Below are 24,474 nucleotides of genomic sequence, written 5' to 3' on the forward strand. Positions count from 1 at the left end.
TAAGCACAAAGTATGTGCCTTCTGCTGGTATCACTGCAGTATGGACAGGCAAATATTTTATGCATCATTTAAAACAATTCTTCCTTGAGAAGACTTTCTCATATTTGAGAACTCTGGGGCATAGCTCCACTTATTAAGTTAACACTGGCACCAATGACTACAACGTAGCCTTTTCTTCGTGTCAGTTAAGGCATACATGGCTCCATATATACTTTCAAAATATTTCATGTGTAACCTGGTTTTAGAATGAAACACATTGAAAAAATCCCCTAATTAAAATACCTGAGCTTTGAAAAAAGAAAAAGAAAAAAATAAAAGAGTAAAATCAGACACTGAGACCAAATTCAGTTGTTTTCAAACTCTAATGTATTTCTACTGCCTCATCATGCTCTTTTGCTCTGTAGCAAGGATGCAACATTCTTTTTCATGATAATTCTAAGCTTTTATAGCTTATTTTGGGGCTTCTTTAATACCTTAATTTTATTGCAGTGCATTATGTTTTGTTTAAAAAATGAAACAAAACAAACAAACAAACAAACAAAACACAGAAGACAAAAAAAAAATACAGGTATTTCAATATTGGTATGGCACAGCTATGACCCAGAAAACTCTAGCTAAGAATGATATAAAATGCTTAGCTCTGTACTTCATGCTGCTGAAATGTTGAATCAAGGAAGAAACTGCTCACTCTTAACAGCTAGAAATCTGAATCATTTACTTGTTATTCTGAGCCTGCTCTGGGATTTTTCCCGCTCATTTGCATTTCTCTCTCTATTTTGAAAATCATAATCACTCTTCTCTGGAGACCAGATAAAAAGCAATGCTTAAGTTCACACCACTGGCCAAATAAATAAATAAATAAATAAAAACAATAAAAAACAGATTAAGGAAAAAATAAAATTAAAGTGGGAAAGACAGACCATACATTGCTTATGATATTTGACTGTTGTCCAGTCTGAAGTGCATTTCCACCTGTCTTCAACTGCAGTGAGGATTCTGTTCTAGAAATTTGCTTTTATATGCCAGTCCCTTCTTCTCGTATTTGTTTATTCATAAATTCTAAAACTTATAAGATAAACAAGCCTTGATACGCACGATATACTGAACTTGTAAAATACTGAATCTAAAATTAGATGTCTAAATATGACCTAGATATCTTGCAACTTATTGTTTAATTCAAAAAAAAAAAAAAGGAGTTTTTGATTTTTTAGAAAAATACTTGCTTAGCATTTGTTATTATTTTCCAGATGAATCTACATCTATCAAAATTCAAAATCCAGGACTACGTATCAACTTTATGAAATGTGAAAGTATTCAATATTCAAGGACTACTGTTTTCTCCCTGACTTTCTAAAGAGTTTGACAATCCAAGATGTTGATTTGGCCCAAAGATCCAGATTGGCAAAATGTACAAAATAAAAATCCATCTTAATCCCGAGTAAAATAATAATAATAAAAAAATAACAACAGCAACAAAAAAGTTGACTGGAAAATTATTATCAGAGAGCTGTGCATTCATTTTAACAACTGAAATGAACAGGCATCTTTTTCTAGCTGGAAGTTGAATCTGGCCATTTTGTTAAGGTGCATGTGGAATATCTGCAGACTTACTACCTCTAGAATTCTACCTTTAGTTGCTCAAACTATTCTGTTTTCAGACCTGTTCTGAAATAAAAATAAAACAAAATATCGGAACACTTTATGTTGCTGTATTTCTATAATTTGATCATTTTTTCAGAATAAATCTACACAAAATAGGTATGCTATTTTGTTGTTACAAAATGTCAGTAAGAAAATAATTAAAAATATTATAATAATGAAACCCTGGACAGCTGTCATTTCTCTTGACATATATATTTAACAGTAAGAAGTGATTCTCCAACTCTCATAGACTACCAGTCTTTCAGGGGGAGGCTGGATACAGGTCACTTTATTTACATGAAAGAAAGTGAAAAAGTCAAACTTTTCAGCTGTTGTAATTTAGGTCTAGACACAACTAAAAAAAAAGATTGTTAAAAATGTTATCAGGTGGATTTTAATAATCCATATAATCCATATAATAATCCTTCCCACACACATAAAGAAAGCCAACACGGTTAATGTCTTAACTCAATTAACTAATCATACTTTTTTTTTTTTTTTTTTTTTTTTTTTAAATGACCATTAAATCCTTGTCCTGTTTTCAGCTGTGAGCTGCTTCACAGTTTTTTTATTCTATATTTTTGTATTCTTTAAATGTAATTGGTTCCCAAAGCCTTCCCCAAAACATAAAAAAGTATTTTTTTCCAAGGTGAACTCTCCTCAGATCCCTTGCACATGTACTCTCACCTGCATTGCATCAGTTCTGGGAACACAGGTGCATTAAGAAGCAAGCTTTACAATGAATATTCCCTCCGTACATTAAATTCTGTAATCACCTATGCTGCAGCATTTAAGACCCTTCTCAGTTTAAATCATTTTAAAGAATAAACCTATAAAACAGAGAAGTAACAATAGATGATACACAGAAGCTACAGCACAGGGATACAGAGGACATGAACTGTAAAAAGAGATATAGCAGAATACAGTAAGCCCAGATGTAGCTTTCTACGTGGTGTTGTTTAGATGCCTAGCAATTTGATCCATATAAATGAGTTTATTTGTGAAAAGTTGCTTTAGCCTGTAAGAAACACCAATGAGAAAAGTTATATCCTAGTTACCTTCTTTCTCAGAAATTATTTACTGTGGAAAAAAAAAAACAACTTTGACCTTTTGTTCTGTGTTAATGACTTAAAACAACCTTATTCTGACAATTCAGAAGCAGGTGATGTTCTGTCCTGAATGCCCAGAGGAAGCATGAGATAAAGATTATTTTAAGCTACTCTTCTGTTATACAGTGGTTGAATGCTTAACTTCTTAAGTGAATGCTCAGACCATCACACTCTTGGAGGAGGAAGCTGATCTGTTTTATATAGAAGCATTAAATATTCATCAAGCCAAAAAAAGGGAGAAATGAGAAAGATTAAGAAAGGCTCACTGTACTAGTGGCTAAAACATTAGGAGGTGGCATTCAAATCTTCCTGTAAAAATTAAAACAAAACAAATCAAAACAAAACAAAACAAAACAAAAACAATTAAAGCTCCATCTCTAGCATCCTCTGTGAGATTTCTCCCTACCTCACTGCAGTCAAAAACGGGTAACCTCTCCTCCAGCCATATTTTGCATGGAATGTAACTCTGAACTCTGAAAATGTCACTGACTGGCTTCCAAACAAGAATTAGGTATACCTACTTTATGAATTCTGACAGCACTTAGGCATTAATTGGCATCTAGCTGCTCAGTGGAGTAAAGTTCAGACGGTTCTGTGCACAAGCAGATGGTGGAAAGGCTGAGGTGACATTTTAAGAATGCATGGAACTATTTCATAGATTTATTTTTTTATTTATCTATCTATTTATTTATTTATTTTCCCCCCAAGTTCAGGCAGGTACTAGGAAACTGTTAGGAATGACACAAATAAACACACGTGGACATGCCCTGCATTGCATACCTCAGTTCACCTACTGGACTAATGCAGAATTTGATCTGTGTCTGATCTGGCTGGGCTCCAGAGACATTGTTCCAACCACCTGGCCAAATTTCCAAAACATTTTCATTCACATCTCTAATGTATGCCAAGAAATTTTAGGTGCCTACATGTAAGGGATGCAAAGCATTGCTTTAGGCTTGGTGGTAAGGCTCAAGTTTCTAATTGCTATTTGAGAGTCTGACTAGGGTTTTCAAAATTACTTACAGGGCCAGCACTTACTGAAATCAAGAAAAAAGAATACAAGATGTCCAAAAACCTCTTTCAGTGCCAAAACACCTTTACAAATCTTGCCTGAGAATGTGCTGGTGAAAAACATACATTACTGAGATCTTACTAGCAAGTCCAAGAACTGTACTGCTGATGAGAGCAGTACAGACATGATGCACACTGTGTCCGTAAGTCAGTAAACACTCAAGCCATAAAACACATTTGCAATATGTGCAGGGAGCCTCATGTTGGCTTTAATGTAGCCAGTCTAGGCAAGAGTAACAATGGAAATGAACCATTAGGACATCCGTGCAAGGTAGCGGTTGAGTTAGTATCCTGAAGTCCCTTGCACTATGCTGCCATAAAACCTACCCTGTCATCACTGTTACTGTCCCCTTGTGCTGCCCAAAGTAAATTAATAAAGGCGGCTAAAATATAAAGTATCCCGACTGCAGTATAGGTATTACTGAACTGCCACTACTTCAGTCCTGCAGTAAATCAATAGGATGTGCTGGTGTGGATATCCTGTATCTTTCCTTTAAATCAGCAGTTCAGAGATCTATTATTGCTGTGCAGTGGCCCAGAGGAAGGACTTCTTTTTTACAACTTGCCAGTTCAATTACAAGCTTCATATGGATTTAGGAATTTAAGGAGCTGATGCCTCACTGCCGTCTTTTGATTCAGACTGGTAGTCCAACATCTTGGCACCTCTTAGGTCATTTATGAAAGACTTTCTTCAGAAGGTAAGCATAGAATTTGATTTTTTTTTTTATTTGTTATAATGAAAAGCGATGTAAAAACTCATTTTGTCTTTATGCTGCAGCAATTCCAACACAGTGTCTGAATCTGGTTTGTATAAAATAAAAGCATTAATTTACATATGTTTATGTACTTCCCCCTCCTTCATAAATGTAAACTGTTTCCCTCCTTATTCCCCTACCAGTATTGCAAATAAAACTGTCAAACACAATTCTTTAATATATCATGCTAAAGCTATGTCTTTCTACTCAACTAGGAGAAGTGTGGGGTTTTTTGTTTGTTTGTTTGTTTGTTTGTTTGTTTTCCGGTGTGTTTGCAACTGGATGAACTTTTGAAGGCATACGGGATTATCCCGTTTGAACTCTGAGCTGCAATATCCCACTGGATTATGCTCACTGATTAATATTGGGTTAGGACTTAAAACCTGAGAAGAGAAGATTCATAGATACGTTCAGAATCACATGCAAGAGCCATGAAATAACCCCAGGACTATCAAACATCTGCTAAAAACTGTCTGACAGGGTTTGGTTTTGTGTTCAGGCATGAGATGATATGGAGTGGAAGCAGCAAGAAAAAGTGGATGAATTTGGAGTTACTGAACCGGATAAGTACCAAGTGGGGCTGATAATTTGAGCATCTGTGTCTCTACCGTCTCTTGCAAGACTATAAATTGCAATCTTGAGCATCTGAACCTGCCCTTCAGGCATCTTTCTCATCTGAATTCTATCAAAACTGTTGAAAATATTGATTACTTTTGTCCTATCGCTAAAAAGTCAGCTGAAATAGAGGGGGCTCAGAGGCAAGCAGTGGAATTGAGACATGAAGTAAGGTTTTCCACATAGAATTTAAAGATTTCATATCTTTTATTTAGAAGTGGAAAAAAAAAAAAAGAAGTGTGATAGGTGTGATAGAGATGTATAGAGTAGTCAGGGCTACCAAAAGTAAATAAACTATTCCTATTCATCTTTTGTCTTCCAAACTGAGAGTCAGAAATGTTAAAAATAGGAAAAGGAAATGCTTTGTAGAATGACATGATTGATTTATAGAGTGTGCAATCACCAGGCCTAAAAAAATGGGGATTAGAGATGTATCTTAAATGCATGTGAACCCTAACAACAACCCTTTTTGAACAGAATTAAAAAATAAAAAATAAAATAAAAAAAATGGGTGTGTTTGGATAAAACCTGACCCCATATAGACTGTGGCATGATAATCTGCTGAAATGTGTGTTAAACTTTCTCCTAGCCTTTAATTCTTGTCATTTACAGAAATAGGATGGTAGTGGGCTTCTAATCTGATGGTCCTAAGGTCCTACGGTATAGAAAACCTAGCTAAATAATCGTCTTACATTTCAAATAAATTAAGCTACTCCTTTACAGCAGAACAAATGGCAAAATTGATGTTTGCTTTACTAAAAGGAATAAACACGGGTGGAAGATGTACAGTAATTGTACTATAGGAGGTAACTCTGCAGCTGTAGATTTCCTGACCTGGTTATTATTTGATTGACTGTTGGGATTCATATTATCCTTTTCAGTTAGAATCCCTGTCCCAAATGCTGGCCTCAATGGGATGACAATCAGTCAGTGAACTACTTCCAGGCAAAATAATCAGTTACGAACAACTGTGTACTAAGATGAAAGTGGTCAGTTACAATTACACCTCTGAGGGTATCTGCAACAGCATTCTCACTCAATGATGGGTGCAGATTGGTGTGTCCGGCAGTCCTTGCTGGAGGTCACTTTGTCTGCTTCATGCTGCTTCCCTGATCCCTCAGGAAAACAGCATAGCAACATTCATACTGTGACTGCCATTTATTTATGACTTATATCTTTTAAGGTTCTTATAAAAATAACAGGATGGTCCTGAGGATTGTTAGCGAAACCCATGGTAGTCTCTTTAGGTGTGCCATTCTGATTCAAGTCCAAGACAGTATTAAAGGTGTTACTGTGAAACAAAATGTATATGGTCTGTAAAGTTTTTCCTCTTCCTCAGCTATCATTCTTTACATTCACACCTGTCTGAAATCAGCACCTCCTCTGTATTCAGAATTTTTCTCTCTAGACATCAGTGATTTCACTTTTACTGCTGGCTTCTGCACAAAAGGTCCCCAGACATAACTGGCAAGTAAGTCCGTCTAGACAGTGTAATATTGCTTTATTGAGATTTTTCAGATAGTTTCCCCGTTTCATTACAGAAAAAATAAAAATAAAAAAAAATACGGCACATAACAGAAAATAATATTGACAGTGCTGAGCTTTTCATGAGGACAATGTGTTTCATTTCCATTGGTCTTTTTCCTACTTAATCAGGACCTGTTTAGCTTGCAAGCTGACTACCTTGTCTGGGACGCACGGCAACCTGCCTTGTTATCAACTATGTGGCACAGAAATCAAGGAACTGACAAACAAGCCAGGTTCCCAGCTTCAGAGAAGACTGCTTGGTCTAAAGGTTGCTTGCCAGCCAGTTTAGAGGTAAGGGTCTACTTCATGCTTGGCTTCTCAAGTTGGTATAAAGAATGCTTCTCTACTAATTTGGGAGCCACCTGTTTTGGGATCCACCAGCTAACCTGAGCAATGACTCACCAGCCAGCCATCTGTTTTTTGAGAAAGCATTTTGACAGAACCGCAGTTCTACATCTTTCAGTTCTGCAAAAGCTTAGCAAAAATGGCTCCTCCAGAAGGGTTCCAACCAGGTCTGTTGAGAGCCATGTTGATTAGAGGCTGAACGGATATTAAGCTCATGCTCCCCTAAGACCTTTAATGGTTCTTTAATCATGAAAAACCTAAGGTGTATGGTGTAGACATTGTGTTGGATTGCCCACCTATGAACCTATGCTGTTCTTTACTACAACCAAGAGGAAATGGTAGGTGTCTAGGATTCATTGAATTTTAAGGTCAACAGATACACTTACTTAAATGGCTGACATGTCAGTTAAAGATACTCCAGTATGTACTGTTCTGTATTCTGCAGATATTTTTATACCCCTGTTTTATATAGACACTTTTTCTAAGGTATCTGCAGTGTCTTTGCTGTAGACTTTAAACCTTATGGAGTTCTCTAAACAGAGGATAATTTGTCCCTAACAGAATATTTGTGTTCAGTGATTTTTTCTCTTTGCTCTTGTAAAGCCAGATTCTCATGAACACTTTTCTTATCACTCCAGGCCTTCCTAGGATTAGATCTAATTTGCCACATGGAGTTATTTCTGCACACAGAATTAAAGCCCTTAATCTTATTTGGTTTAGTGACTCCCATTTGCTTAGCAATCTTGAGACTATTTTGCCTTCTGTTTTGTACTCCTCTAGGGCTGCTGATGACTTGATTGATTCACACCATATCTCAGTGACTGATTTCTTAGACTGGTTATCTTAGTATCATTCATGTCTGATTTTATTATTTTGTCTTACTGTAGTTTTATATACTTAAATGCTGGAGAAGAACGCTGGATATGCACATGCTCTTCATGCAAAATATTTTTAAAATCCATTTAAATTTTGGCTCGTTTTGGTTACCTGCGGTGTCGTTCTAAGATGATGGCTAGGACATGATTGCTTGTCATAAATGAAGAGCTACCTTGTGCCAGTGAAGTTTTGCACTTGTTTCTTCTGTGAAAAATTACAAATAGAACTGAGCTTCTAACAAAAAAATAGCTCAGTGTCTGGAAAGCAACTTTAAAGAAAAATGACATTCATAGCTCTGCAGGCAGTAACTTGAAAAGCTGCTTTCATAAAACATATTTAAGGTTTACAGTCACTCAGAGTCTGAGAAAAATAATACTTTTAAAATATCTTTAATGTTTAAAACCACTTGGTGGGCAAAAGAACAGCTCTTGCTGAAAAGATATTTAATGTTTAGAGCCATTTTGTGTTAAGGAAAAAGCAACTTAGTGTTAATTTTTAACATTTACAGCTGATCAGTGGTTACTAAAACACCTATCGATATTTTTTATGTTGAGACATGCTGTGTGACTGTCTACAAACAATACCTTCATCTCTCAATACTACACTAAAACACCTTTACCTCAGCAATAGCATCATTGACAAAAATTAACTCATAATCCTAACAACTCTAATGAAATATATACTGAACCTGGAGAGGATTATGCAAACCACAATGCAGAACCAACAAGCTTCTCAGTATATACTAAAGGAACTAGTACTCAGCATCATAAAAATAACCATCATACACATTCAGAGTAAAACCAAATATCTGAATGTCAATAAAATAATAATATTAATAATAAAGTATTGTCTTGTTAACCTGATAAAAGGGGTCTGTATCAGAAGACTTGTCTGTGATCAAATGTTACTTACTTATGCTACTGGACTGGAATAAAGTCAGTGTGGATAGCAATGTAGTGGTTTTATCTGCTGGGAGATGAATTTTTAACTTCCCCGCATCCAGTTAAACACGGTAAAGTATATCTGGATATACAAGTAAGACTTAAATGGTTTGCATGAATTCAGCACTGACACTGACTTTTTGGGACTGTGAAACCAGCTTGCAGAAAACATTTATTTAGTGTCTCAACCTGTTAGTAGCAAAAGCTTCTCAGACATTATGCTGTGTGCATGTTTGTAGGGTTACATCCATCATTGCTTTCATTTTACACAGATTCTCCTGGCTAAAAATATTTGGCAAATTTTCTTGTTTTGCTGATTATTTCTAATAGGCAAAGTGTGTGAAATAAAACTTACAGCCAGTATGACAATAGCCCCAGTCCTTTAACCTTGCAAGCCTTGATTCTCTGCATTGTTTTCTTTCTCCCTTTTGATCTAAAATGGTTTTGTCTGTAAGTTTTTTCAGAGTAGTTGAAGCTGCCTAGGTTGCCTAGTGATCTATCATAATGTCAAGAAACACTTTTTTAAAAAAAAGCTTTTACTGTTTACTTGCAATTTTCTCTCAACATCTCAGTGAGGGTTTTTTTTGACATTTTTTATTGTTGTTTTGTGTGTGTGTGCAATACTCCTTCTACATTGGAAAGACTCTTTGACAAAACAGCAAGCAGCCATAACGTGCCTTTCCTTATGATTCTCTCTCAAAACTCACCTTTTTCTACAAAAGCTACAAAACCTAGTCTGATGGTCAGGGCAGTAGCTGTTTTTATCTACAACTGAAAAAAAAAAAAAAAAGAAAAGAAAAAATGAGAGAATCAAAAAGACAAGGTCTGCAATTAACAAATCAGTTCTAAACAAGACACTGAGACATTCTTGAAACATCAACTGTGGTGTGTAAACTGCCATCTGATGTTGTCCCAGAATGGAGAACTGAAACACAGCTATATGACACAAATTTCTATGAAAACTGGTAATCATGATGAGATCACCAGGCCTGACCCAGGTGCTGGACATGTTGGTAGGCTCTATAATACAGTATGGAAGCAGAGAACATGTGTATACAACACCAGAAGGGAGGAGTCTGTACAGTGTTGTAAAGGGAAACCACTCTTTGCAATACCTACTGTTGGGTGAATTGCCAGCTGTATCGCTCCAGTTTCCAGTTTCCATCTACATGGAAAAACAGTATTTAAATTTCCAAAAAGCTTTCAGCAAGGTTCCTTCCTAACCTTGAGTAAAAAATAAATGACTGAAAAAAAAAAAAAAAAAGTAAGATAGAACAGCCTTGTAACACCCAAATGGTAGGAATAAATGGACAATTTTTGTACTAGAGGGAGGTTGCCATTGGCATCTCACTTGTACTCATAGATCGCCAGTAGAAGAGAATATATAAACAGGTGACAGCTTGACAAAATGAAACACTTGACTGCAAGATGTTGCAGGAGAATCATAACTACCAAATAACTGGGAACAGGAGATTTCGCACTAAGAAATACAAAGTAATATGGCTAGGAAAAAATACTTGATCAGTACATTCACAGAGATGGGTACCTCAGTTACCTATCAACTCTTGATCATGGAATCACTGTGGAAAATCCTCCAGAAGTATCATCTCAATTATCATCCATGGACAAAGGAGGGAAAATGATTGATGGGAAGTATTAGATATGGAAAAGAGAATAAACAAGAGCCATTATTATCCTACCATAAAAATATAGTACATTTCTATCTTGAATATTACGTCCAATTCCCACCACTGTGTTTGAGGATTTGATAACACCAGAAAAAAAGCATGAGATCAGGCTGTAGATGGAAGGACTGTAGACAGAGGCTGCGCAGAATATACCACCAGGTATCTCCCTATGGAAGTGTGCCAGCTCCTGGCCCTACATGGGCAGGCGGCACTAGGTGATGCTCAGCCTGTGTGCAGGTACCTGAATTTCTGCCTGCACACCAGCTCATCAGGTTAGCTTTCTACAAAATGTTATCCTTTTACATGAAACTACTGGATACATTAACATATGTACAACTTGCTAATGTTTAAATATAAGCCTTTGTCAATGGTAAAAGCAAGCCATAATGAAGTATTCACTTCAGAAGGAAAACTGCCAGAAAATTTAGACAGACAGTACGTCAGGGTGGTCAGGCACTGGAACAGATTCCCCAGGGAAGTGGTCATGGCACTGAGCCTGCTGGAGTTCAAGAGGTGTTTAGACAACACTCTCATATACATGTTCTGATTTTTTGGGTGGTCCTTTGGGGTCCCAAGAGTTGGACTCGATGATCCTTGTGGATCTCTTCCAACTTCTATGATTCTGTGATTCTATGATATCCATAACACACTTGTAGTAGCTGCCTTGCACCATGGAGGACACCCAGTCCTCTCAGTCCCTTCTCAGTCCTCATACACTGAGATTTCCATTTCTGGTTTGTGCTACATTCTGGAATTCATATTAAATCAAGACAATATTTTCAGATAAAGATAATTGGTTAAACCAATCCTATACAAAAAAAAAAAATAATAAAAAAAAAATCTAGTCCTTAAGCTTTTATAAGTCTCTGACTGAGCACAGGGTAACAGCATAGCACTTTGTGTTCTTAAAATATTAGTTCTACTTTGTAATCTGACTCCATCTGCTGAGTTTCTCTGTAGGGAATTTCACATAATTGTTCCTTCCAAAACAAATTCTTCACCATAAAGTATTCTGTAGCCCCTACCCCAGTGGTTATGTGAGTAATAAACTGCCAGTTTCAGAGGTACTAATATCCTTCCACTATAACATATATGAACTATGCACACTAAGAAAGTATCCAAAATAATGAAAGTGATACATGGGTACATTAGCATGTTACACCAGTCTGTAACAAATGGATTTTTCAAGACAACATCTTTTTTGTTTGTATCTGTGATAGGTCTGCACATATCTCCTCTATATATGAGCAGATTAGAGTGCACATGTGAAAGGATTTAGGCTAATTAACCATTCAAGCCTTTGACATAAAATAGGTAGGCATCCTGGTCTTAAATTAAGAGTTTTAGAGCATAGTAAATATCCTGCTGATGTTATTATTATTATTATTATTTTATTTCCTGAGTAAAAAGCACATGAATAAATTTGGCTCCCAGTAAGAAATGCACCATTGAGTAAAAATGGCAATCCTCAAATTATCTTCAGAAAAAGCTAAAAGTATTACCATAACCTTTTTTAAGGAGTAGTACTGATTAGAGGGAAAACCAACAACAACAAAAAAAAAAATCAAAAAACCCAGCCACCCAGCAAAACAATCAAAACCCCCAGTCTACAGAAACTATAGGTGAAACTTTAACATAACCTCAAAACAGATTTGAAGGGAAAAAAAAAAATCACCTAAAACATGCATGGACAATAGCACAGCAAAGTTCTTGGAAAATATATAGCATGAGAAATGTGGATACTACAGATATCTCTAAACCTTATATATGTTGAGAAAACCCGATATTGAGGATCCTAGGAATTTATATCTTTTGCTATCACCAAGGTCCAGTATAATGTTGACACACAACTTTATTACAGCCCTGGGACTGAAGCTCCAAATCCGGGAATGAATGTTAAGGTGTATTTTCAGCCAACAAGGCTTCAGGGACAGCAACTACTAGGAAGACCAGAGATGTTATAAACTGAGAATGGTTAGCCATGAAAATTTCTAAACTGTGTGTAAGGGGTCTAAAGCACACCTTGCTTCCCAAGGCTTCCCAGCTCCACACAGTCCTCTCCCACAACTGCGGAGTGTGGTGCTTCAGAGGTGTTCTGTACAATTAGCTTAATTGCAGTGTCCGATTGGAATATATACTGTGTATTTACATTCAGTGTTCTCTTGGGGATGCTACTTGCTCCTTCTCTTCCCTCTATTCTCCTTTCAGTATGAATTCTGATGTCCATATTCTGCTCATCATTACCAATCAATTTATGATAAGTTTCTACAAAACTCCATTAAATGGTGCATGTAAGTGTCATGCAACAATAAAAGACAACAAGCCACTGGTCAGAAGAGCCTGTCAGACTCATAGGAAAGACTTGTAAGGGGTAAAAATAATCTTTTTGTAGTGCTTTTCTTGCAAAACTGAAACAATGAACATGAGTGCAGTTCATAATTACTGTTGCAAAAATATAGCAAGTGAAGAAGGACATTTGGAAATTTAAAGCTGACAACTAAAAAATGAAAGTTAAATAAAAAGTAGATGAGAGGAAGAGTTTATTAAAGGTTTTGCCTAAGCCAAGGCAACCATATACTGCACCAGCTGAAAAATCAAAGTGATTTTCTATGTTATCCTCAGGTAATGGTAGGTGTAGGCATCGCTATAGGTGCCATTAAAATGTATTAATGATAAGGAGCAGTAGGATTAGATCCTCTGAGAAATCAGTGCTTGCATAAGTTAGCAAGAACAGGGATAAGAGCAAGCAAGGATGTGGTGAGACCTGTACCTGAGAAGACATAATCTCCTTGCACATCACAGATAGCAGAAGTCATTTTGGGGATATTTTTGCTGCAACCCAACAGCAAAATTTCTTATCTGCTTTAGTTACCACTAATTGGAGTTTAGGCCTCCATTTCGAGCACTGTTTCTTTACCTTGACTTTTCTGATAAATTTTTACCCATCTTTAATTTTTGCTATAGAGGAAAATAATAAGTGTTATGAATACCTCTTTTGGAAGTGATGAATATGCCTGAAAAATGTGAAGATCAAAAGGATGTATTTTTGCCATGGCATTTGCTGTTTCTTTTACAAGGGAGAATACATCTAAAAGTATTTATTTTAAACAGCTGTATTCATGATGCATAATAGTTGGTTGCATCTCAGTCCTGCAAATCCTAGTCAATGTAAAAGCCACGGTGCACAGCACAACTTGAAAAGAATTCCCCATGAAATTAAACTGCTGTTAGCATTTTGCTTGATATTACATACACATATTTTTTTTATTATTTTTTTTTTAAAAAGGAAGACAAACTGGGTTTCATTGTATAAAGAGAATCACTCATTATTATTTTGCTTGTTTCTCTCTGAGCAAGTCTTAAAAACAATTTAACAGCCAAACATACAACCACTATTGAGAAAATTCTATTCTAACTTGCCACAGAAATAGACTTGAAAATATATCAAATGTTTTCCATCTGAAAATAACAGTATTATCATCAGGCATTTCTTATTGGGACAACAACAATAGTGCACCTATAATATGAATATGCAGATGCATCTCTGTAGGTGTCTATACTCATCTTTACACACATATAAGATTAACGTGAACATCCCTCCATGTCTACTCATATCACATTTTATCACATCCTACAACTTTTTATCACAAAATTTAAAATACTATCCCCTTAATTCCTTATAGCACTTAATTCCTTATAGCAAAAGTTATATATAGCATATATATATAACATATATATATAACATATATATATATATATAGCTTGTGTAACTTGTGTAACTACCTAGTTGCCTCCAGGATTATCTTTCAAAACATCACCACCTGAGCTGTATAGCTGAATCCCTCTGCACATTTCATGGTCAGAAAACTTCTGAATCAGGTAGCTACTACAGGGAGCATTAAATGACTCATAATGGCTTCTGAAGTACTGGGACAAGACAACTTAGTTTAGGAGAGGAAATGGCAATAGTCTAAATAAACTAACACTTGTTTTCCCAGCCCAGCATGGAATTAGTTTCTGCCTCCTGCAAGGAAGCCCAAAGTGCCATCTGGTAGCAAGACACAATTTGTGTTGCAAATACACTGCTCAGGACCACTGCAGAATCAGCCAGCAGGCAGAGACCCCAAGGAACCATTTACTCTATTCTCCAGCAGGGTCAATGCTGTTTATGTCTGTCCTGATAACTATCTATCATGTGTGAAAATTCCCCCAAAAAAACCTATTCCAGTGCTTCAGTATCCTTACTTAGCAGCCTACATTTCTCTGGAGAGTAGAAGATTCTCTCCTCCATACGGTAAGTAACCTTTATGGACTTGGAAACTTACTATGTTCCCAGTCAATCTCTCTCTCTCTCTCTTTCTTTTTTTTTTTTTTTTTCTTTTTTTTTTTTTTCCTGACGAAGGAATTCAGTGCACTCAATGTTTTCTTAAACGATAGGTTTTTGAGACCTCAGACAAGTCTTGCTGAGCCTGTTCTTGCATTGTGGCAAGCCAGGTGAGGGCAATCATTACATTCAGCACCCACAATGTAGCAGGACAAAGAATTCTCCCCCAGATCGTAACTAGGGAATCATGCAAAAGCTGTAAATTTAACAGCAACATAACCAGGAGCAATAAAACGCAAGATGTTGTACCATCTAATTTGCTATAGCAAACAATGAACATGATCTAGAAAGAGATGGGAATGTTCTTCCTTATGTGAATACAAGGTTTTGGAGTACACAGAATCCCTGCCTTGAGTATCTTTTTTTTTTTTTTTTTTTCCTTCTTGCATCCACAGTGATTAAAAGTTAAAGGTTCTCATTTTCGCAAGACAATGAGTTTTTAAGTTAAAAAATAAAGCTAAAATAAAACTGTAATATATATATTTTAAGTATGGAGAGAGACATTTCTAATAATAACTTATATTTTCATGTCAGCCTTCTCTGTCCTTCCTCAGCAGGAAATGCATATTGAGACAATTAAGTAATATGCAATTAGTTATCAAGTGTTTAAAGCTTCTTACTCACCCACTGGAGACATTTCTGGGACACTGGCAACATAAGGCCCATCCAGGAATTTTGGCTCATTATCATTAATGTCCTGCACTTTGATGATGAATTCTGATTCAGGCTCTAGTGGTTTCTTGGTGTCAACATCCACAGCCTGAGCCCGGAGTGTGTAGAAAGGTTTTTCTTCTCGATCTAGGCTCCTTATGGCATGAATGTCTCCTGTGGTCTCATCAATGGTAAAAACAGTGCCGGCACCATCTCCTGAAAGGGTGTATTTAACAGTGCCCACTCCCTTGTCCAAGTCAGAATGTAGCTTGAGAACAAAAAGAGAAAAGGTAGGAAAGGAACATTAATGGCTTTCTCTAGGCTGGAAAGCAATTATTATTATTTTTTTTTTCTCTGATGTAAAATAAAAGGTGTTGGAGGAATCAATTTCCTAAGACCTTAACTGCCTCTAAGTGCACACAAAAATGTGGGTAGAATGTTAATTAATATTTTTATTTCCACATGGTATTTTGGACAGAGAACATTTCAAAATTATACCTGCTTTCTCTCATAAACACTGCTCATTACTAAAACTGCAATGAAGCAGAGCTTCAATTCATTAAAAACTTAAATTAAAGACCATATAATGGAAAAGCACCAATAACCACATCAAACAAATGTGAGATGACATGAGAGGGTGTCATAAACCTTCATAGGCATTTGCCTTTCACAGAAGTAGAAGAGAATCAGCTAATTTTCATTTCACACATAAGAGCTTGTTGAAATCTTAAACTCAAACTCAAATGTAGTTTAAAAAGGACAATATACTCATCCACAATCATAGTTTATGCTAAACAGAAGTTAAAAATACTGCTTCCTTTTCCACAAATATTTGGTAATTTGTTTCTGTCTTAAGGTAGTCAGAGGACAGTGAAGCTAAGCATTCTCCTCCACATTGGAAAAATATAGAAAAAAAAAAAAAAATCAGTTCTAACTCAATCATTTCCACCTTCAATACCAATAAAAATATTTTCCAGCCTATTTGAATGTTAAATCTCTATTCCTTCTTTCAGAAAATACTTGTATTCAAGTTATTGGAGATTTTTATCCTTTTAATCAGTATCTACTATAACGTAGCATTTAACACTATTTAAATGTAGGAATTTTTGGAATAGAAATACAGACTGATGAACTTCTTTCTCATATGCCTTCATCTGTTTCATGTTCATCCTTTAAATACAACTAGAAGTTCTGAATATATATTCAAGGTTACATCACCAATGCTGAAACAGCTTTTAAAATACTTACCTTCTTGTCCCATCTAATGAGGACTAAAGAGATCTGTTATAATGGACGCAGGTTGGAATGGAGTTTTCAAGAGTGAATTCTCTTAAGCAGTATAGTAAAGAGATTATGGATATAAGCTTTATTTACATGATGTACTGCCCAAGGTGAAACACAATAGAAGAAACATGGGACATGAAATTAGATTATGTAGAAAATGAATTACTGAGAAACTAAATGGTTTTGGTAATGGGGCAAGAAGCTAAGCTACTGAGAAAGAGGTAAAGGCAATTATTAACATTTATAGGTATTGCCTTGAAATTGAAAATAGGTCCTTGTGACTGTGGAGGAGGTCATGGTTTGTGGGACAGAGCGAACATGAACATATTCTCCTCTTTGTCTACTTTTTCATCTCATAATTCCTGCTCAGTGAATATACTGGATTCTGATCTTTCATCTGGTTGCCCCCTACACAGGTTTTCAAATTATCTTTTGAGTCAGAAGTAACACATTTTGCTTCTTGAACACTGGTTCACTGTGGAAAAATTCAAAGGAAGTTAATTCTTTTCCTCCTGGGGAGTTAAATATTCCTTCCTTGTGAAATGAAATGATAATGCAGCCTGAGATAATTAACGTCTATTTCTTCCTCATCATTTTAATTTAAGTGGCTCACAAACATCCTGCTGTTCCTTTATACCTTGCTCAGTTTAAACTTGGTATTTTCCTTCCATTATCAGACAGAGGCTTACAGACACACACATAGTGAAACAAAATAATAAATCAAAAATATACTGAGAAAGGTCAAAGAAATATGTAATTTTATAAAGAGAATCTCACCATTTGTGTCACTGTATTAAAAAAAAAAAAAAAAAAAAAAAAAAGTCTGGGCTTTATTGTGAAGTCCACCTTGTTCCATACTCCTGTAAGTAGGAATATCACAGAGCAAAAGAATGTATCCAAGCAGGGATTTGTCAATAGGGAAGCATGCCAAGAATATTGTCTCTCCTCTCATCAGACTTAGCACTAAAGCTGAGATGGTTGAGTGCCTTTCTGATTGCCAGCTGAAGAGTTTACATTCAACTAGTAACAAATCAGGCTGCATTGCGTGTGTTATCTGAATGCTTGGATTATACTACAGAGAAATAATTCTAGCCTTTTCCCCTAGTTGGGGAAAAAAGTAAAAAATATAAAATGAAAAAAGCAAAACAAGGACTCCTAAGAGAGAGGAAGAAGGAAATAAGAAGAGAAGCACAAGTGTATCTTTTTCAAATGTACTGGAGTAAAAAAAAAAAAAAAAAAAAAAAAAAAAACTGTAATTGGCATGTATTAGCAATTCTACAGTTATAGATGTGCTTACTGTGCTTACTTCAGAAACATCAGTCAGCTGGTATAACCTAGGAACCATTTCATTGATTTAACCAGAATTGTATTGTTTTGCATTAGCTGGAATCTGACACATTGTGTTTATTTCATCAAACCATGCTAATCTACTCACTTCGTTATAAACTCCTCAGATGCCATTGCTGGACAATGGGCAAATGCATACTTATTTGTAATCCACATTGAGATATGCAATTTGTGGGGCAATTCAACTTTACAAAGTGTCTAATTAGTGTAGTTAAATTGCTGATCGCTTTAATTTAAATTGAACTAAATTCTCCAGCAATAAAAAGGCATGCAATATTGACATTCAGATGAAAGGACAGAGAAGAACTAGCATTGGTTGGATTTACACAGCACTAGAAAGTAGTCCTGATTTTGAATGCTTTAAACTTTCAAGAAAACAGTTTGGGCTAAAGAGTAAGTGCCTGTTAGTGTGTCTTGGATTTATGTGCTAAAAGCTGCTCTGGAAGATACTTTTTTTGTGTGTTGAAAATCAGGAGAAGATTTGCAAAAGACTACTTTTTTCTGACTCTGTGTGCAGCAGTAGTTTTGTTCTGGTTCCCATTTTTCCTTGTTGCTTGTACTTTTGCATATTGCTTGTATTTTCTAATTCCTACTCTTTGCTATTCAAGTATTCAAGTAAAACTACAGGACAAGAGAACAAGTGTTCAGATCTTATCTGCAACCCCCCCCCCCCCAAGTTACTTTTCAGAATTACTTGAAATTTACTGTAACATTGTGGTACAAATGATTTATTTATTTATTTTTCTGTAAATCCTAGATGTTATGAATGCCACAAAAGTTTGAAAATGCAGATGATTCATTTCTGCCATTGCTCAAATCTGTTCTGTTATTTTCTCTACCTAAGTAACACAGAGACAATTTTTAGTGTCAGATCTTTGGGCAAATCTGACCCGAGTGTAAAATTTATGATTTGTTGTGGAGAACTGTTAAGGCAGAAAATCATGGTTATTTTTTCTGTGATGGCAGATAAAGATACATGATCTATAATTCTTGCTAATGTGTGCAAACAGTAACCCATTTGGCAAAAGGAATGATAAAAAAATCAAGTATGAATAATAAGATGGAGACTATTGCGAAAAACATTGTGTAAATCTATGGAGAAACTGTTGCAGTGTTCTTGAATCACATCCAATACCAGATGCCAGACTGAGTCAGTCTGAAACTCTTCCATGTGATCTAGCAATCTGCTCCAGCCTGTAAGAAGCTGAAAGCTAGTTTGCTTTATGGAGAAGATAAAAGTTGGTAACACATCATCACCTTAGAATGGCTCCGGTTGGAAGAGACCTTAATGATCATCTCATTACAACCCCCTGCCATGGGCAGGGGCACCACCCACAGGTTGTCCAGTGCTTCGTCTAACCTGGTCTTAAACATCTCCAGGGATGGGGTGTCCACAACCTCTCTGGGCAACCTGTTCCAGTGCCTTACCACCCGTCTGAGTGAAGAATTTCCTCCTAACCTCTAATCTAAATCTCTCTTCTATTAGTTTATAACCATTCCCCCTGTCCTGTCATAATCTGACTGAGCAAAAGGTTGCTATCCATCTTTTTATAAGCTCCTTTTAAGTATTGAAAAGCTGCAATGAGTTCTCCCCAGAATCTCCTCTTCTTCAGGCTGAACATCCCCAGCTGTCTCAGCCTTTTTTCACAGGAGAGGTGCTCCAGCCCTCTGACCATCTTTGTGGCCCTCCTCTGGACCTATTTCTAACCGCTCCACATCCTTCTTGTGCTGGGGGCCCCAGACTTGGACACAGTGTTCCAGGTGGGGCCTGGAGTACTCACCACAAGCACACCAGGTAGAAATAATTTATTCAGTTCTTCAGGCAGTTATGTCTAATTCCTAGAGAGCAGTATGATTACTTGTATTTTAGCAATAAATGCTATGGCAGGCTATAGCACTTTGTCTCCTTCCTTACTTCGGCTTTTAAAAACAAAACCCATTTACTTGATTTGGTAAACTCTTACAAGTGTTTACAATGTACCTCTGGAATTAATTCTGCAGGAAGTCAAATTCTTCTAAAATTCTTAGAAAAAATATATAAAAAAAGAGGTAGGATTAAAAATATATATATAATCTCACAATATTTTATTAGGATATTTTCAAAATCAAAACATTGCAGACATTAAAGAAAGCAGAAGAAAAAACAACAACACAACAACCAACCAAGCCAACCAAATATTTAAATTGTAAAATATTCTAGACTTAAATAACCACTATATCAGTACAGGATATATAAAAACAAAGGCTATGGCATTCACTTGGATTGCTGTGACATTAATTTGACAGCAATACGGATATTTTAAAGTTGTTTCACAAATGGTCTCATTCACTTTCTGAATTTCCACTCTGTAAACAACCAATAAAATAAAATAAAATAAAATGTAGAGAATGAAAAGAGGAGGAAATAAAAAAGTTTTTAAAGTCAAGAAATGTTGAACATGCCCAAATTGATATATTCACATGGTGATATACTCTGAGATTCTAAGTTTTATTCCATTGCCAATTTCACAGGCTTACAAAAATCATTCTTCACTTTATTTATTGCTAGTAGATCAATTTAAATGCTATATTGCATTCCAAAGCTGGACTACAAAACATTGCTGAATGTTTCATGATATTAACCCTTCTCTTCACACACAATTTTACTAGTGAAAAATTCTATATAGCATTTTTTATTATGCAGCATGTTTTAGGACCTTATTCCATTATTTACTCTGCCTGTACCTACTTCTGAGTATTTCCATTTGCTCTGTAGCTACCAGCTCTCTTCCCCTATATTGTATAACATGTTCAATGAAAGCTATTCAAGAAGTAAAAACAAACAAACAAACAAACAAAAAACAGTCTCAACCTCAGTATTGCCTAATACTGCAGGCAAGGAATGACAGCCTGAACTGAGAAAGTGAAAAACCATCACTGATATATGGAAAAAGCAGATGCAAGAAGAGATGCTATGACAATACCTTACTGCAAAAGTCTGTGTGGTGAAACAGGGATGGCCTCTACAGGAAGGAAGGGTGCAAACGAGCCTAGAGGAACCTTTGATACCAACCACCTAAGAAGATTCTATTTCAAACATTTCACTTTTCCAAGATGCTTATTTATAAAGCTATGTAATATACTTATATAACACGTATTTTCTATTGGTAAGCATTCTATGATCCACACAGACTGCATAATTTCATTTAAAAACTGATCATTAGCTTCTCATTTATGGCTTTTATACAAATGCAATTTTTAGTTCCCACTAAAAAAAAAATAAAATAAAATAAATCCCAAGATACAAGCTGGTGGGGTCATAAACTTTAATTCAGGAAATCAGCTAACGAAAACAACAACAATGCAATTGCTGCTAATCAAATGAAATATTTTTTCTTTCCTCCTGTCTCCACCACATGCACACACAGACACACCTTCCAGAGAACATTTAGAGACAATGCAAAATCTGCTCATGAAATACTCAATGTAAGTGTTTCTTGATACAAAAAATTTAGGTGACTAAAGGCACCTTCTGAATACTTGGTTAATGTGCATTAATCAGGCAAGATCGCAGACTAAAGCTCATGTCAAGAGGAGTTAGGACACTACTACAAAAAAGGTATATGGAAAGAAATAGTAACTAAAATGATGGGGTTAAAGAAAGATAAATAGAAAAAAAATGGTTTATAGAAGTCACTTGGAAAAGATGGTTTAATTTCCTTATAAGACTGAACACTATCTTCAATAAGAAGGGTATATCTGTACCAGTTCTGTATAGGAATTTTAGAAGAGATTCCCATTCATGAATAGGCTTTCTTAGTCCTATGACAACATAAAACAATAATTAAATACTTCAATAATTAAAGAATATATATATACATACATAATAAAGCAAAACTAAATATATATATATTTGAGCTAGCAAGCTGTACAATCTGTACATAGCTTTTTTTCCCTATGTTTGCAAAGTATCTGCTTCCAAGAATTGGCATTATTTTCTTTCTAACTTTTTATAGAAATGACAATAAATAGCATAGTTCTACATTTGGAAGTACCTTTAGTATATTGTCCAATTTAGATTAGAATAATTTCTTATTCAAGAAGAATTAAATAAGGTTTTCTACTTTTTTTTTCTTTTTTTTTTCTTTTTTTTTTTTTTTTTTCCCCTTAATGATTTGTTTGGCAAATAAAGCTGAGTTTTATTTAAATTAAATCACTGATTATCCAATTAAATAAAAACATTATCTCCTTCTGTCACAGGGATTTAGTTTAAGCATACTAAGTCAGACCAGACTTTTCCAATAATGAGAGTGGTTGCCAGTTAGCAATACTGATGGCATATAAGTCATTAGTGAGGAATAAAAACAGTACCTGTCCTGGTCAGTTCAATGAATCCTCATTTGAGCATAACTGACTTGAGGGGCTATGTATTTTTATTTTTCTATTCTCCTCCAGAAGAATATTTTTGTTGCATTACCCTGAATTAAAAAATAACACTTGCAAAAGCACATTCCAAAATAATTATTTTTTTTCTTTCTAAATAAATTCCTAAACAATTGCACATAGACAGGAAAAAAAAAAAAAAAAAAGCTAAATGTAAAAATAAACTTCCACTAGTACACTAGTAGAGTATTAAAAGAATAAGAATTTATCAACAATATTTCCCTGTAACTTGATTATATAAGTAATTATACAGGTAAGTTACAAGTTGCATATATTTTTGATGAATTCTGATTTTTGCATTATCATTTCAGCCAGAGTTGATGTACATAGAATTATTGAGTCCTGATCTCTCTCAAACTTTATAAGTTTAGTAGAATTTATTTAATAGTATTTTCTAAAGTATGTGAATATACTTTTTGAACCATTCAGTACTGCCGGACTTATCAGTAGGTATTCTTTTACAAAGTCTATTAAGAGCAGCATTGTACATTACTCTCTGTGCAGGTGCAATTCATAGGCAAGAGATGTGCTTCCCACTCTCTTTTAAACTTCAGTTTCTGAGACTTTACTTGGACCAGTACAGACTGCTAACAGAGACACAGTATACACTAGAGTAAAAGTGTTTTTTTTGTTTTTTTTTTTGCTTTGTTTTCCTGCCAGAATCACTTCACTTATTCACCTAATTATGTAAACTAACTCGACAGAATATTATTTTATAAATTAGACGTCTTCAGTAGAGATCTTGTCATAAGAACTGTGTTAGGTATTGGATACAATATTTTTTTTCTAAATTTTTAACAACTGTTCTCATCAGAAATTTCCATATTGTCACACCTGCCATGTGAATTTCAGACTGCCAGCTTTTGGGTGCAGGTACAGTCAGGTTAAGATGAGGACCCATAGGCTTTCTGCAGCACTCTGCTGTGGGGCTCACCCACTTTTGCTCCTGCTTGGGAATGTGGGATATTCTTCAAAGCCCTGCTGTTCTGCTGAACATGGGAACAGCTGATGAGACCTTGAATCATTGAAGCCTCTAGATATTACCACAGTACAGTAGCCACACAATCACAGTTTCAAATAACAGATTCCAGTATTGGCCATTAGACAGTAACAAAAGACAACACTTGAGGAAATATAACAAATTTCAATTTCTCATTTCTCAAATGCATTTTTATATATCTTGCTGAAGTAATGTCAGCTACAATGAGGTATGCAGCTACTGGTGGCAGCTCAGTGGAAAATGCTTTCTCCATCTCATTACATTTTTGTAATTTCAGATTTTTTTTTAAATAACAGAAAAAGGGATTGTTTCTGAAACCCTGAGGTCCAAAGACCTCAACACACAAAGGCAAGGCTGTGCCATGTACCCCCATGTACAGATGTGGCATTTTCCTTACTTTTTACTATCGTGCTTAAAATTCATGGTAAACTATCTTCTGGTTCAAAGGAATCTGCAAGACACTGCTTTTCATAAATGAATGCATTTCAGCTGACACCAGTGGAGCTGGTTTGATTTTATACCTCTGAAATCGCTGTTGCCCCTTCTCTACCAGTGCCTGGTTGGAATCCTGGTGGTTATGTGGGAGAATAATGCTGATGGCTGAAACTGAGAAATGAGAAAAGGGAAGCTGCCATAACCAAGGGACTTAGGAAAAATCATCACAGCTTTAAGCAGCACATACTAATATTCCTTTACAAGGTGATACTTTTTACTTCTGAAAACTGAATGAAGGAAAGAAAATATTACAATAAAATTCCACATTCTTGCTATTTAATTGTACAATGTCTGCAAACACCCAATGGTGTTGCTGTAATTAA

General features: G+C 35.5%; 1 protein-coding gene across 10 annotated transcripts in view; it reads right to left on the reverse strand.

Annotated features, from left to right (window-relative positions):
* Positions 1-24,474, reverse strand: part of LOC118163294 (cadherin-12) — a 570,217-nt gene that overhangs the window by 112,088 nt on the left and 433,655 nt on the right. For 9 of the 10 annotated variants that reach the window (XM_035319833.1, XM_035319828.1, XM_035319829.1 and 6 more), the window contains one exon: positions 15,577-15,871. The exons of the other annotated variant lie outside the window; for it this stretch is intronic. In XM_035319833.1, the coding sequence (XP_035175724.1) occupies positions 15,577-15,871 (295 nt within the window). The remainder of the gene's footprint in view (positions 1-15,576; positions 15,872-24,474) is intronic. 10 annotated transcript variants of the gene reach the window in all.

This window comes from Oxyura jamaicensis, chromosome 2 (genome assembly GCF_011077185.1).
Source record: "Oxyura jamaicensis isolate SHBP4307 breed ruddy duck chromosome 2, BPBGC_Ojam_1.0, whole genome shotgun sequence".
Classification (NCBI taxonomy): Eukaryota; Metazoa; Chordata; class Aves; order Anseriformes; family Anatidae; genus Oxyura; species Oxyura jamaicensis.